This window comes from Ranitomeya imitator, chromosome 9 (assembly GCF_032444005.1).
Source record: "Ranitomeya imitator isolate aRanImi1 chromosome 9, aRanImi1.pri, whole genome shotgun sequence".
NCBI lineage: Eukaryota > Metazoa > Chordata > Amphibia > Anura > Dendrobatidae > Ranitomeya > Ranitomeya imitator.
This window is the reverse complement of record NC_091290.1, coordinates 156,124,475-156,140,017: the sequence shown is the minus strand read 5'-3', so window position 1 is coordinate 156,140,017 and position 15,543 is coordinate 156,124,475. Positions and strand designations below refer to the sequence as shown.

Sequence of the window (15,543 nt, the reverse complement as noted above, 5' to 3'; positions counted from 1 at the left end):
CCGTCCCCTCAGCTCTTCTGCCCCTCCGTCCCCTCAGCTCTTCTGCCTCCTCCGTCCCCTCAGCTCTTCTGCCCGCTCCGTCCCCTCAGCTCTTCTGCCTCCTCCGTCCCCTCAGCTCTTCTGCCCCCTCCGTCCCCTCAGCTCTTCTGCCCGCTCCGTCCCCTCAGCTCCTCTGCCCGCTCCGTCCCCTCAGCTCCTCTGCCCGCTCCGTCCCCTCAGCTCCTCTGCCCGCTCCGTCCCCTCAGCTCTTCTGCCTCCTCCGTCCCCTCAGCTCTTCTGCCCGCTCCGTCCCCTCAGCTCTTCTGCCTCCTCCGTCCCCTCAGCTCTTCTGCCTCCTCCGTCCCCTCAGCTCTTCTGCCCGCTCCGTCCCCTCAGCTCCTCTGCCCGCTCCGTCCCCTCAGCTCTTCTGCCCGCTCCGTCCCCTCAGCTCTTCTGCCTCCTCCGTCCCCTCAGCTCCTCTGCCCGCTCCGTCCCCTCAGCTCTTCTGCCCGCTCCGTCCCCTCAGCTTCCTCCGTCCCCTCAGCTCCTCTGCCCGCTCCGTCCCCTCAGCTCTTCTGCCTCCTCCGTCCCCTCAGCTCTTCTGCCTCCTCCGTCCCCTCAGCTCTTCTGCCCGCTCCGTCCCCTCAGCTCCTCTGCCCGCTCCGTCCCCTCAGCTCCTCTGCCCGCTCCGTCCCCTCAGCTCCTCTGCCCGCTCCGTCCCCTCAGCTCCTCTGCCCGCTCCGTCCCCTCAGCTCCTCTGCCCGCTCCGTCCCCTCAGCTCTTCTGCCCGCTCCGTCCCCTCAGCTCCTCTGCCCGCTCCGTCCCCTCAGCTCCTCTGCCCGCTCCGTCCCCTCAGCTCCTCTGCCCGCTCCGTCCCCTCAGCTCCTCTGCCCGCTCCGTCCCCTCAGCTCCGCCGTCCCCTCAGCTCTTCTGCCTCCTCCGTCCCCTCAGCTCCTCTGCCCGCTCCGTCCCCTCAGCTCTTCTGCCCGCTCCGTCCCCTCAGCTCCTCTGCCCGCTCCGTCCCCTCAGCTCTTCTGCCTCCTCCGTCCCCTCAGCTCCTCTGCCCGCTCCGTCCTCTCCCCGGTGCCACATTCAGCACTGCGGGCCGGCACTGACAGAGGCGCGAGCTCTGCTCTGGAAGAAGTGGCCCCGCCCTCTCCTGTGACGTCTAATCCCATGATACGGGGGCGGGGCCCGGTCGTCAATTCCGGTACGTTGCTTGGAAACCAGACGCGTTGAGGGAACTCAAAGGAGCCGCAAGAGCAGGTATGAGTCAGAAAGCGGGACCCCCATCACTGTCACCCCCATCAGTATCACCCCCATCACTGTCACCCCATCGCTGTCACCCCCCATCGCTGTCACCCCCCCATCACTATCACCCCATCACTGTCACCCCCATCACTGTCACCCCCCATCACTATCACCCCCCCATCACTGTCACCCCCCATCACTATCACCCCCCATCGCTGTCACCCCCCATCACTGTCACCCCATCGCTGTCACCCCCCATCACTGTCACCCCCCATCGCTGTCACCCCCCCATCACTATCACCCCCCATCGCTGTCACCCCCCCATCACTATCACCCCCCATCGCTGTCACCCCCCATCAGTATCACCCCCCATCGCTGTCACCCCCCATCACTGTCACCCCATCGCTGTCACCCCCCATCAGTATCACCCCCCATCACTATCACCCCCCATCGCTGTCACTCCATCGCTGTCACCCCCCATCAGTATCACCCCATCGCTGTCACCCCCTATCACTATCACCCCCCCATCGCTGTCACCCCCCATCGCTGTCACCCCCATCATTTTCACCCCATCGCTGTCACCCCCCATCACTGTCACCCCCATCAGTATCACCCCCATCACTGTCACCCCCCATCAGTATCACCCCCATCACTGTCACCCCATCGCTGTCACCCCCCATCGCTGTCACCCCCCCCATCACTATCACCCCCCATCGCTGTCACCCCCCCATCACTATCACCCCCCATCACTGTCACCCCATCGCTGTCACCCCCCATCGCTGTCACCCCCCATCACTATCACCCCCCATCGCTGTCACCCCCCCATCACTATCACCCCCCATCGCTGTCACCCCCCATCACTATCACCCCCCATCGCTGTCACCCCCCATCACTATCACCCCCCATCACTGTCACCCCCCATCAGTATCACCCCCCATCGCTGTCACCCCCATCACTGTCACCCCCCATCAGTATCACCCCCCATCACTATCACCCCCCATCGCTGTCACCCCATCGCTGTCACCCCCCATCAGTATCACCCCATCGCTGTCACCCCCCATCACTATCACCCCCCCATCGCTGTCACCCCCCCATCGCTGTCACCCCCCCATCGCTGTCACCCCATCGCTGTCACCCCCCATCGCTGTCACCCCCATCGCTGTCACCCCATCGCTGTCACCCCAGCGCTGTCACCCCCATCGCTTTCACCCCCATCGCTGTCACCCCCCATCGCTGTCACCCCCATCATTGTCACCCCATCGCTGTCACCCCCCTAATGTCACCCACCATCACTGTCACCCCGCATCGCTGTCACCCCGCATCACTGTCACCCGATCGCTGTCACCCCCCCATCGCTGTCACCCCCCATCGCTGTCACCCCCATCGCTGTCACCCCCATCGCTGTCACCCTCCATCACTGTCACCCCCATCCCTGTCACCCCCCATCAGTCACCCCATCGCTGTCACCCCCACCATAATAAACTGGCAAATATCTCGCTGAGGATCTGTTTATACCAAGGAAGGTGACGGGCACAAGGGGGCATTCTTTGCGTCTGGAGGAGAGAAGGTTTTTCCACCAACATAGAAGAGGATTCTTTACTGTTAGGGCAGTGAGAATCTGGAATTGCTTGCCTGAGGAGGTGGTGATGGCGAACTCAGTCGAGGGGTTCAAGAGAGGCCTGGATGTCTTCCTGGAGCAGAACAATATTGTATCATACAATTATTAGGTTCTGTAGAAGGACGTAGATCTGGGGATTTATTATGATGGAATATAGGCTGAACTGGATGGACAAATGTCTTTTTTCGGCCTTACTAACTATGTTACTATGTTACTATGGTGTTGTCCTCCTACAGGTGTCATGGAGGCTGTGGAAGAGGTGCATGAGAGCAGACAGGAGGGTGCCGATATCTGCAGGTGAGTCAGGACCGTGCACTGATGTGGGATACGGGGGAGGACCGTGCACTGATGTGGGATACGGGGGAGGACCGTGCACTGATGGGGGATACGGGGGAGGACCGTGCACTGATGGGGGATACGGGGGAGGACCGTGAACTGATGGGGGATACGGGGGAGGACCGTGCACTGATGGGGGATACTGGGGAGGACCGTGCACTGATGGGGGATACGGGGGAGGACCGTGCACTGATGGCGGATACGGGGGAGGACCGTGCACTGATGTGGGATACGGGGGAGGACCGTGCATTGATGGGGGATACGGGGGAGGACCGTGCACTGATGGGGGATACTGGGGAGGACCGTGCACTGATGGGGGATACGGGGGAGAACCGTGCACTGATGGGGGATACGGGGGAGGACCGTGCACTGATGGGGGATACTGGGGAAGACCGTGCACTGATGGGGGATACTGGGGAGGACCGTGCACTGATGGGGGATACGGGGGAGGACCGTGCACTGATGGGGGATACGGGGGAGGACCGTGCACTGATGGGGGATACTGGGGAGGACCGTGCACTGATGGGGGATACGGGGGAGGACCGTGCACTGATGGCGGATACGGGGGAGGACCGTGCACTGATGTGGGATACGGGGGAGGACCGTGCATTGATGGGGGATACGGGGGAGGACCGTGCACTGATGGGGGATACTGGGGAGGACCGTGCACTGATGGGGGATACGGGGGAGAACCGTGCACTGATGGGGGATACGGGGGAGGACCGTGCACTGATGGGGGATACTGGGGAAGACCGTGCACTGATGGGGGATACTGGGGAGGACCGTGCACTGATGGGGGATACGGGGGAGGACCGTGCACTGATGGGGGATACGGGGGAGGACCGTGCACTGATGGGGGATACGGGGGAGGACCGTGCACTGATGGGGGATACGGGGGAGGACCGTGCACTGATGGGGGATACGGGGGAGGACCGTGCACTGATGGGGGTGCATCCTTATCTTGTCTCCCATTTATTGCAGAGGGTTGGACCCTTCCGTAGACATCTCATCATTTCCATCTTCCTACACCCACAACTCTCCTGAGGAGCAGACACTGCTGGACCTGGCAGAAAACTTCTGTCGACAGTACTCACTCCTCTATCCCCACCGGAAGCCGCTCTTCATATCCCCACAGAACGAGTGCGGTGTGAAGGTGAGTGCGCGTGACCCCCACAAGAATGATGGATGGGTGCAGTGTCTTGTGCTGTGGGACGATGGGGACGCAGTGTCTTGTGCTGTGGGAAGATGGGGACGCGGTGTCTTGTGCTGTGGGAAGATGGGGACGCAGTGTCTTGTGCTGTGGGACGATGGGGACGCGGTGTCTTGTGGTGTGGGAAGATGGGGACGCGGTGTCTTGTGCTGTGGGACGATGGGGACGCGGTGTATTGTGCTGTGGGAAGATGGGGACGCGGTGTATTGTGCTGTGGGAAGATGGGGACGCGGTGTCTTGTGCTGTGGGACGATGGGGACGCAATGTCTTGTGCTGTGGAAGATGGGGACGCGGTGTCTTGTGGTGTGGGAAGATGGGGACGCGGTGTCTTGTGCTGTGGGACGATGGGGACGCAATGTCTTGTGCTGTGGGACGATGGGGACGCGGTGTCTTGTGTTGTGGGACGATTGGGACACGGTGTATTGTGCTGTGGGAAGATGGGGACGCGGTGTATTGTGTTGTGGGAAGATGGGGACGCGGTGTATTGTGCTGTGGGAAGATGGGGACGCGGTGTCTTGTGCTGTGGGAAGATGGGGACGCGGTGTCTTGTGCTGTGGGAAGATGGGGACACGGTGTCTTGTGCTGTGGGAAGATGGGGACGCGGTGTCTTGTGCTGTGGGAAGATGGGGACGCGGTGTCTTGTGCTGTGGGACGATGGGGACGCAATGTCTTGTGCTGTGGGACGATGGGGACGCGGTGTCTTGTGTTGTGGGACGATTGGGACACGGTGTATTGTGCTGTGGGAAGATGGGGACGCGGTGTCTTGTGCTGTGGGAAGATGGGGACGCGGTGTCTTGTGCTGTGGGAAGATGGGGACACGGTGTCTTGTGCTGTGGGAAGATGGGGACGCGGTGTCTTGTGCTGTGGGAAGATGGGGACGCGGTGTCTTGTGCTGTGGGAAGATGGGGACGCGGTGTCTTGTGCTGTGGGAAGATGGGGACGCGGTGTCTTGTGCTGTGGGACGATGGGGACGCGGTGTCTTGTGCTGTGGGAAGATGGGGACGTGGTGTCTTGTGCTGTGGGAAGATGGGGACGCGGTGTCTTGTGCTGTGGGAAGATGGGGACGCGGTGTCTTGTGCTGTGGGAAGATGGGGACGCGGTGTCTTGTGCTGTGGGACGATGGGGACGCGGTGTCTTGTGCTGTGGGAAGATGGGAACGCGGTGTCTTGTGCTGTGGGAAGATGGGGACGCGGTGTCTTGTGCTGTGGGAAGATGGGGATGCGGTGTCTTGTGTTGTGGGACGATGGGGACACGGTGTATTGTGCTGTGGGAAGATGGGGACGCGGTGTCTTGTGCTGTGGGAAGATGGGGACGCGGTGTCTTGTGCTGTGGAAGATGGGGACGCGGTGTCTTGTGTTGTGGGAAGATGGGGACGCGGTGTCTTGTGTTGTGGGAAGATGGGGACGCGGTGTCTTGTGCTGTGGGAAGATGGGGACGCGGTGTCTTGTGCTGTGGGAAGATGGGGACGCGGTGTCTTGTGCTGTGGGAAGATGGGGACGCGGTGTCTTGTGCTGTGGGACGATGGGGACGCGGTGTATTGTGCTGTGGGAACGCGGTGTCTTGTGCTGTGGGAAGATGGGGACGCGGTGTCTTGTGCTGTGGGACGATGGGGACGCGGTGTCTTGTGCTGTGGGACGATGGGGATGCAATGTCTTGTGCTGTGGGACGATGGGGACGCGGTGTCTTGTGTTGTGGGACGATTGGGACACGGTGTATTGTGCTGTGGGACGATGGGGACGCGGTGTCTTGTGCTGTGGGACGATGGGGACGCGGTGTCTTGTGTTGTGGGACGATTGGGACGCGGTGTCTTGTGCTGTGGGAAGATGGGGACGCGGTGTCTTGTGCTGTGGGAAGATGGGGACGCGGTGTCTTGTGCTGTGGGAAGATGGGGACGCGGTGTCTTGTGTTGTGGGAAGATGGGGACGCGGTGTCTTGTGCTGTGGGAAGATGGGGACGCGGTGTCTTGTGCTGTGGGAAGATGGGGACGCGGTGTATTGTGCTGTGGGAAGATGGGGATGCGGTGTCTTGTGCTGTGGGAAGATGGGGACGCGGTGTCTTGTGCTGTGGGACGATGGGGACGCGGTGTCTTGTGCTGTGGGACGATGGGGATGCAATGTCTTGTGCTGTGGGACGATGGGGACGCGGTGTCTTGTGTTGTGGGACGATTGGGACACGGTGTATTGTGCTGTGGGAAGATGGAGACGCGGTGTCTTGTGCTGTGGGAAGATGGGGACGCGGTGTCTTGTGCTGTGGGAAGATGGGGACGCGGTGTCTTGTGCTGTGGGAAGATGGGGACGCGGTGTCTTGTGCTGTGGGAAGATGGGGACGCGGTGTCTTGTGTTGTGGGAAGATGGGGACGCGGTGTCTTGTGCTGTGGGAAGATGGGGACGCGGTGTCTTGTGCTGTGGGAAGATGGGGACGCGGTGTCTTGTGCTGTGGGAAGATGGGGACGCGGTGTCTTGTGCTGTGGGAAGATGGGGACGCGGTGTATTGTGCTGTGGGAAGATGGGGACGCGGTGTATTGTGCTGTGGGAAGATGGGGACGCGGTGTATTGTGCTGTGGGAAGATGGGGACGCGGTGTCTTGTGCTGTGGGAAGATGGGGACGCGGTGTCTTGTGCTGTGGGAAGATGGGGACGCGGTGTATTGTGCTGTGGGAAGATGGGGACGCGGTGTATTGTGCTGTGGGAAGATGGGGACGCGGTGTCTTGGTGTGGAAGATGGGGACGCGGTGTCTTGTGCTGTGGGAAGATGGGGACGCGGTGTATTGTGTTGTGGGAAGATGGGGACGCGGTGTATTGTGCTGTGGTTAGATGGGGACGCGGTGTCTTGGTGTGGAAGATGGGGACGCGGTGTCTTGTGCTGTGGGAAGATGGGGACGCGGTGTCTTGTGCTGTGGGAAGATGGGGACGCGGTGTCTTGTGCTGTGGGAAGATGGGGACGCGGTGTATTGTGCTGTGGGAAGATGGGGACGCGGTGTCTTGTGCTGTGGGAAGATGGGGACGCGGTGTCTTGTGCTGTGGGAAGATGGGGACGCGGTGTATTGTGCTGTGGGAAGATGGGGACGCGGTGTCTTGTGCTGTGGGAAGATGGGGACGCGGTGTCTTGGTGTGGAAGATGGGGACGCGGTGTCTTGTGCTGTGGGAAGATGGGGACGCGGTGTATTGTGTTGTGGGAAGATGGGGACGCGGTGTATTGTGCTGTGGTTAGATGGGGACGCGGTGTCTTGGTGTGGAAGATGGGGACGCGGTGTCTTGTGCTGTGGAAAGATGGGGACGCGGTGTCTTGTGCTGTGGGAAGATGGGGACGCGGTGTCTTGTGCTGTGGGAAGATGGGGACGCGGTGTATTGTGCTGTGGGAAGATGGGGACGCGGTGTCTTGTGCTGTGGGACAATGGGGATGCGGTGTCTTGTGCTGTGGGACGATGGGGATGCGGTGTCTTGTGCTGTGGGAAGATGGGGACGCGGTGTCTTGTGCTGTGGGAAGATGGGGACGCGGTGTCTTGTGTTGTGGGAAGATGGGGACGTGGTGTCTTGTGCTGTGGGAAGATGGGGACGCGGTGTCTTGTGCTGTGGGAAGATGGGGACGCGGTGTCTTGTGCTGTGGGAAGATGGGGACGCGGTGTCTTGTGCTGTGGGAAGATGGGGACGCGGTGTATTGTGTTGTGGGAAGATGGGGACGCGGTGTATTGTGCTGTGGGAAGATGGGGACGCGGTGTATTGTGCTGTGGGAAGATGGGGACGCGGTGTCTTGGTGTGGAAGATGGGGACGCGGTGTCTTGTGCTGTGGGAAGATGGGGACGCGGTGTCTTGTGCTGTGGGAAGATGGGGACGCGGTGTCTTGTGCTGTGGGAAGATGGGGACGCGGTGTATTGTGCTGTGGGAAGATGGGGACGCGGTGTATTGTGCTGTGGGAAGATGGGGACGCGGTGTCTTGGTGTGGAAGATGGGGACGCGGTGTCTTGTGCTGTGGGAAGATGGGGACGCGGTGTCTTGTGCTGTGGGAAGATGGGGACGCGGTGTATTGTGTTGTGGGAAGATGGGGACGCCGTGTATTGTGCTGTGGTTAGATGGGGACGCGGTGTCTTGGTGTGGAAGATGGGGACGCGGTGTCTTGTGCTGTGGGAAGATGGGGACGCGGTGTCTTGTGCTGTGGGAAGATGGGGACGCGGTGTCTTGTGCTGTGGGAAGATGGGGACGCGGTGTATTGTGCTGTGGGAAGATGGGGACGCGGTGTCTTGTGCTGTGGGAAGATGGGGACGCGGTGTCTTGTGCTGTGGGAAGATGGGGACGCGGTGTATTGTGCTGTGGGAAGATGGGGACGCGGTGTCTTGGTGTGGAAGATGGGGACGCGGTGTCTTGTGCTGTGGGAAGATGGGGACGCGGTGTATTGTGTTGTGGGAAGATGGGGACGCGGTGTATTGTGCTGTGGTTAGATGGGGACGCGGTGTCTTGGTGTGGAAGATGGGGACGCGGTGTCTTGTGCTGTGGGAAGATGGGGACGCGGTGTCTTGTGTTGTGGGAAGATGGGGACGCGGTGTCTTGTGCTGTGGGAAGATGGGGACGCGGTGTCTTGTGCTGTGGGAAGATGGGGACGCGGTGTATTGTGCTGTGGGAAGATGGGGACGCGGTGTCTTGTGCTGTGGGACAATGGGGATGCGGTGTCTTGTGCTGTGGGACGATGGGGACGCGGTGTCTTGTGCTGTGGGAAGATGGGGACGCGGTGTCTTGTGCTGTGGGACGATGGGGACGCGGTGTCTTGTGCTGGGGGACGATGGGGACGCGGTGTCTTGTGCTGGGGGACGATGGGGACGCGGTGTCTTGTGCTGTGGGACGATGGGGACGCGGTGTCTTGTGTTGTGGGAAGATGGGGACACGGTGTCTTGTGGTGTGGAAGATGGGGACGCGGTGTCTTGTGCTGTGGGAAGATGGGGACACGGTGTCTTGTGGTGTGGAAGATGGGGACGCGGTGTCTTGTGCTGTGGGAAGATGGGGACGCGGTGTCTTGTGCTGTGGGAAGATGGGGACGCGGTGTCTTGTGCTGTGGGACGATGGGGACGCGGTGTCTTGTGCTGTGGGAAGATGGGGACGCGGTGTCTTGTGCTGTGGGAAGATGGGGACGCGGTGTCTTGTGCTGTGGGACGATGGGGACACGGTGTCTTGTGTTGTCGGAAGATGGGGACGCGCTGTCTTGTGCTGTGGGAAGATGGGGACGCGCTGTCTTGTGCTGTGGGAAGATGGGGACGCGGTGTCTTGTGCTGTGGGAAGATGGGGACGCGGTGTCTTGTGCTGTGGGACGATGGGGACGCGGTGTCTTGTGTTGTCGGAAGATGGGGACGCGCTGTCTTGTGCTGTGGGAAGATGGGGCCGCGGTGTCTTGTGCTGTGGGAAGATGGGGACGCGGTGTCTTGTGCTGTGGGAAGATGGGGACGCGGTGTCTTGTGCTGTGGGAAGATGGGGACACGGTGTCTTGTGCTGTGGGACGATGGGGACGCGGTGTCTTGTGTTGTGGGAAGATGGGGACGCGGTGTATTGTGCTGTGGGACGATGGGGATGCGGTGTCTTGGTGTGGAAGATGGGGACGCGGTGTCTTGTGTTGTGGGAAGATGGGGACGCGGTGTCTTGTGTTGTGGGAAGATGGGGACGCGGTGTATTGTGCTGTGGGACGATGGGGACGCGGTGTCTTGGTGTGGAAGATGGGGACGCGGTGTATTGTGCTGTGGGACGATGGGGACGCGGTGTCTTGGTGTGGAAGATGGGGACGCGGTGTCTTGTGTTGTGGGAAGATGGGGACGCGGTGTCTTGTGCTGTGGGAAGATGGGGACGCGCTGTCTTGTGATGCGGAAGATGAGGGTGTGCGGGCTCATTAAGTGTTAACGCTCTTCTCATGGCCTACACCTTTTCTCGATCCACAGAAGTTTGTGTGCTCCACGCTGCGCCCCACTCTTCTTCCGTACCCGTTGCTCTACCAGTGGGATGAATGTGCACACTTTGTGTCCGAATTTATAACTATGAGACCACTGAACTCCGCAAATAAGCTGGTAACGATCCATAATTCATCTGTGCCATCTGACCTTCACCCCCTTTTCTGTCTTCTCTTCTGTGTCCCCTCTCACCTCTCCAACCCTTCTTTCTGTACCCTATTTTCTGTGCACCCCCTTCCCTCTCCTCTCTTTCCCTCTTTGTTCCCTCTCCTCACCTATGTTTCCTCTCTTGTCTCCCTTTCTGTCCCCTCTCTCCCTCTATGACCCCTTGCTTCTTTTCTCTACCCTTGTCTCTTCACCTCTCTCCCTTTTTGTACCCTTGCATCTCGCCTTCTGTCCTATAATCTCTCCCCTCTCGTTCTTTGTCCTCTCCCCCTGTCCCCTCACCTCTTCACCTCTCCGCCCATCCCCCCTCTCCCTTTGTCCCCTCACCTCTCTCCCTGTCCCCTCTCTCCCTGTCCCCTTGCCTCTCTTTCTCTGCCTCCTCTCCCTCTGTCCTCTCTCCCCTCTTTCCTGTATGCTAGAGGTCTCTCATTGAGGCTTTTCTCCCGGTTCTTCTTGCTCACAGCCGCACTGCCTCTCCTCCTCATTCTCTGTTCTGCGGGAGCAGAGAGGAAGTTGCTTTGATTTCAGTGTCTTGCTCTGCTCTTTGCTGCTGGGCGCTGGATACGATGCCTACTGTGTTAGCGGATATGCAACTCGCAAAATGTGCCTTATGGATGAGCGTGAAGAAGCCTGGCCCCTGCTGAAAACACCGCAAGAGGTGAGAACAAAACCAGGTGTAGAGGGTATGGAGGGCTAATACTGCGAGGGTCCAGGCAGCCCGCCCAAGCGGCACGCTGTCTCCCACTTTTCCCATATTTGTTGCTCTCGTGGCCCCAGTGGTCTTCATATCCACACTATTACTCCTTTTCAGAGCTGTGGATCGTCACCCCTGAAAAGTCCCCAGAAGTATAGTGTGCGACCCCCCAGACAATTGCTCAGCAAGTATGAGCTCCAGCAGAAAGTCAAGAAGGAAGCGAAGAAGCAGGCCGCCAACCAGAGGCAGCAAGAAGAGGAGGATCGACGCCTGGCGGTAAGTTTACACACTGTACCCCCCATACCGAGGCAATGATCCCTACAGAGCAGATGGCAAATGCTGTGATCCCTACTGATTGACGTGGTGCAGAGTCTTCTACTACCACAGCCCCCATAACAATAATAAGAATGTTATTTCTATAGCGTCAACATATATATATATAACACGGCATGGACAGACAATAAAAATATCACAAAGTAATGAACAGATCACCAGTTACAAAAGGAGCAAGGGTCCTGCTACAATCTACTAGGAGATGGGGGGGGGGGGGGGGATAATGTGCTGCTATATATGGTCTATCCATATGTATATATGTTCATGCATGATCCATCACCAGCCAGGACCTGTATATATCTCCATATATGATGATTCAGCACGAGTAGGAGATCGACAGAGATGAGATGTACGGTGGTGCAGCACTGTGGAGAGGACGGGTAGGTGGTAGACAGAGATGAGACGTAGGGCAGTGCAGCACTGTGGAGAGGACGGGTAGGTGGTAGACAGAGATGAGGAGGAGATGTAGGGTGGTGCAGCACTGTGGAGAGGACAGGTAGGTGGTAGACAGATGAGGAGATGTAGGGTGGTGCAGCACTGTGGAGAGAACAGGTAGGTGGTAGACAGATGAGGAGGAGATGTAGGGCGGTGCAGCACTGTGGAGAGGACAGGTAGGTGGTATGGGGAGGATACCTTTATCATCCCCACCACTCACACCAATTTGTCATGAACTGGGGTTGTTTGGTTGCCCCTGGTTCTTTCTGAAGGGGATTTATTTGTATCCCACTTCCCAGTTCCGGTTTGTAACTTGCAGCTCTCTGGTGCCCCCCTTACCCTCAGGTCAGTCAGGGTACTGCACCTAGGGTAATTAGTTGCCAGAAAGGCTGCCTGCTATGTACTGGCTATTGGGCACGGTGCAGCGAGGGCGATATAACTATTCCCACTCAGGTGGGAACAATAATTATCAACTCCACCGTTGCTACAAAGCCTCCCAACGCACAGGACAAATCCGCTGCCACCAGCTCCGATTTCGTGATTAACGGGTCCGGAGCCAATCCAAATCAGTAGCGTAATTCACTTCAGAGGACGCGACAGTTCGTTATAGAGCATGGAGAGACAAGCTAGTAGTTTTATATTTTACTCCAAAAAAGGTAGGCAGTGTTTACAAAGTATAAGAAGTTATTATGAAGGAAGACAAATCATATGTATAATACCATTACAAATAAAAAAACGGATTAAAATTGAACAGAACACTTATAGGTCGTTATGTCATTGCATCATCATGGCTTGCCGTGTGCTCAGGAGACACATCAAGATGCATATCACATCTGTATAGCAGCTACACCCCGGACAAAAGACATGTGAAGACTGCTTGCTTCACTACTTATTCCCTAGCCTAAAACCCAGGCACTCCCCCTGTGGTGACCTCACTAGAGGCTGAAACCTCCCTTTACTTAGAGGTATAAAATGCCATTTTTACGCATATCTCGCTGTATGAACCTCGTATAAGAAAGTCACAATGATCAGGATGTGCCCCACATCATGGGGATTCTTTTAAGTGTAAACACGGAGTAATTACATGAACCGCTTACGGAGAAATCCACTCTTTGCACTCGTTGCATTTAGCTGCTAGAGGTTTCAGTGAGCCATAGATCTATCGATGGAAATCCAGAATATATAATTCTTATATCTCTAGCCCAGATCGGTGCCCATATATATCACTTTAATAGAACAAAGAATCTTAGGCTTTCTATACAAATTTTGGCCAGTATTATGCGGGCGGAAGGAATGAGTAGTTTAGGGAGACTGGTCTGCCCGCAGAATATAACCATATAAATTCTTGTGGGAGAGGTAACACGAGGGGTTTTGGATTCACACACACAGGCAGCAGGCAGAGTGAGAAGAGGGGAGGGTCGGAATGGCCAATAGTGTGTGTCTGCCATGGAACCTTCTGGAACTAAGCTCACAATATAACATTTTTACATTATCTTGACAGGCAAATAAATTGTTATCTCTTAATATTTACAGCACCTGTTTAACATGCCCCTTTTGACGCTAGTCACTACTCATGGACAGGCTGTGAGGCAGAAAAGTCAGACGTTCCAGGGTCAATTCCAAGAGAGTATGTAGATAACCAAGGGAAAAGACGGAAACGTAAGTCGGGTCACAGTCCAGGGTCAATAATGAGATAGTAGCTCAAAAGCGAAGGACTAGACAAAAGGATAGTCAGAACACTGTCCAAAGGGTCAGGCAGCAGAAGATCAGGACTCAGAGCAACAGAATCAGGCTAACACCCACCAAGAAGCACAAACTAAGTCTGACAGGGATCAGGGGCACACAGCTCGGTTAAGTAGCTTGGCAATCACCACAACAATGAACACCTGCAGAAAGTCCCGCACGTCCCAGTCACAGATTGGACAGCCGAGCTGTCAACCAAGGCTCCGACAGCCCAGCAAGCCCATCACAGTATTGGACAGCCAAGATGTTAATCAAGACACAGACAGCTCAGCAAGACAGTTTCCATAGTTCGGCATAGAAATCATTCACTGAGTGGGGGAAAGGTGACACCCCCGAAGTGTCTCCAAATCAGGAGAGGAAACTAAAATACCATCTAGATAGACCACCACAAACCTGCCCACCAAATGATGGAAAATATAATTAATGAAATGCTGGAATACTGCAGGTGCATTGGCCAGGCCGAAAGGCCTGACCAGACTCTGGAAATGTCCCTCAGGAGTATTAAACGCCGTCTTCCATTCATCCCCTTACCTGAGTCTAACCAGGTTGTAGGCCCCCCTTAATTCCAACTTGGAGAAAACCTTAGCTCCCACCACCTGGCTGAACAGATCCAGAATCAGAGGAAGAGTATGGATCTCGGATTGTAATCTGATTTTATTACTGGAAATATAAAAAGGGACGGAGACCGGCATCTTTTTTCTTCATGAAGAACTTTGCCGCCACAGGTGAAGATGAGGGTCGGATATGTCCCTTCTCCAGACGTTCTGCAATTAAATCATTCATGGCTTGTTTCCCAGGACCAGAAAGATTGTACAGTCTGGATTTGGGTAGTTTATCTCCGGGAGTCAGGTTAAGAGGACAGTCATATGCACGATGGGGACGCAAATCCTGAAACCCCTTCTCAGAAAACGCGTCGTCAACACCAGACAAAAATGCAGGTATGGTTTCTGTAGAGACTGTAGAAAAGGAAATATTTAGACAGTTCCCCTGTCAGTAATCTCCCCATTCAATGATCTCCCTGGTTGCCAATCCACCAACGGGTTATGTCTCGCCAACCAGGGAAGACCTAACACAATTGGGGTGGGAAGACCGTCCAGGAAATAGCAAGGAATTATCTCATAATGAGTCGATCCAACCCTCAGTCTTACATTATATGCAATCTGAGTCAGAGCTTTCTGTGCAAGTGGCGTTGAGCCAATGGCGAAGATGGGATAACTAAAGTACAGCAAGCACACTCCACATCAACCATGCTGACTCCAGCTCCACTGTCAACAAACACAGAAATCTCCTCGGTTTTTCTCTCCAGCACCACCTCTGCTGTCAGGACAAACTGGGAACTGCAGGTTGATGATAAATGCACCCCTTGCTTATTAAACTCCAGACTACCAAGTGTTAAACAAACAAGTCTCCTTTTGCTTAGGCATCTAAGGACTGGTCCCAATAAAAGGTCCCTTTTTCCCCCACAAAAACAAACAAACAAACAAAAAACACTCTTGCTTTTGCAAATCTCTGGGGAAATTTTTGATGCAGAGGCACCCCGTAACTGCATGGGTTTCTCCACCCTCCCCTGTACAGGTTTACCGCTAGGCTGCACCCCCGGCAAAGAGGCACTAACCTGAAAAGAAGGCTACGGAGAAGGTGGTCTTACCAACCTGTCCCGAAGGCGTCTATCAACACGTACAACCAATGACATGGCAGCCTTCAAATCAAATCCTGTGGCAAAGAGAGCCCAGGACTGAGGATTTCCTTGCAGCAGAGATCAAAATACCGAATTGTTGCGCCTCATTTCTGGAGGAGTGAGGACGTAGTTTAAAAAACAAAAAAAAAATGTCTCTACCTCCTGAAAACCTGTCTGGG

General features: G+C 56.5%; 1 protein-coding gene across 1 annotated transcript in view; it reads left to right on the top strand.

Annotated features, from left to right (window-relative positions):
* Nucleotides 1–1,124: 1,124 nt before the first annotated feature.
* The window catches only part of DRC7 (dynein regulatory complex subunit 7), a 64,234-nt gene continuing 49,815 nt past the window's right edge, over nucleotides 1,125–15,543 (top strand). Inside the window, exons 1-6 of the mRNA XM_069739602.1 lie at nucleotides 1,125–1,245; nucleotides 3,085–3,145; nucleotides 4,166–4,337; nucleotides 10,308–10,433; nucleotides 10,945–11,139; nucleotides 11,293–11,451. Of these exons, the coding sequence (XP_069595703.1) occupies nucleotides 3,090–3,145; nucleotides 4,166–4,337; nucleotides 10,308–10,433; nucleotides 10,945–11,139; nucleotides 11,293–11,451 (708 nt within the window). The 5' untranslated portion in view covers nucleotides 1,125–1,245; nucleotides 3,085–3,089. The remainder of the gene's footprint in view (nucleotides 1,246–3,084; nucleotides 3,146–4,165; nucleotides 4,338–10,307; nucleotides 10,434–10,944; nucleotides 11,140–11,292; nucleotides 11,452–15,543) is intronic.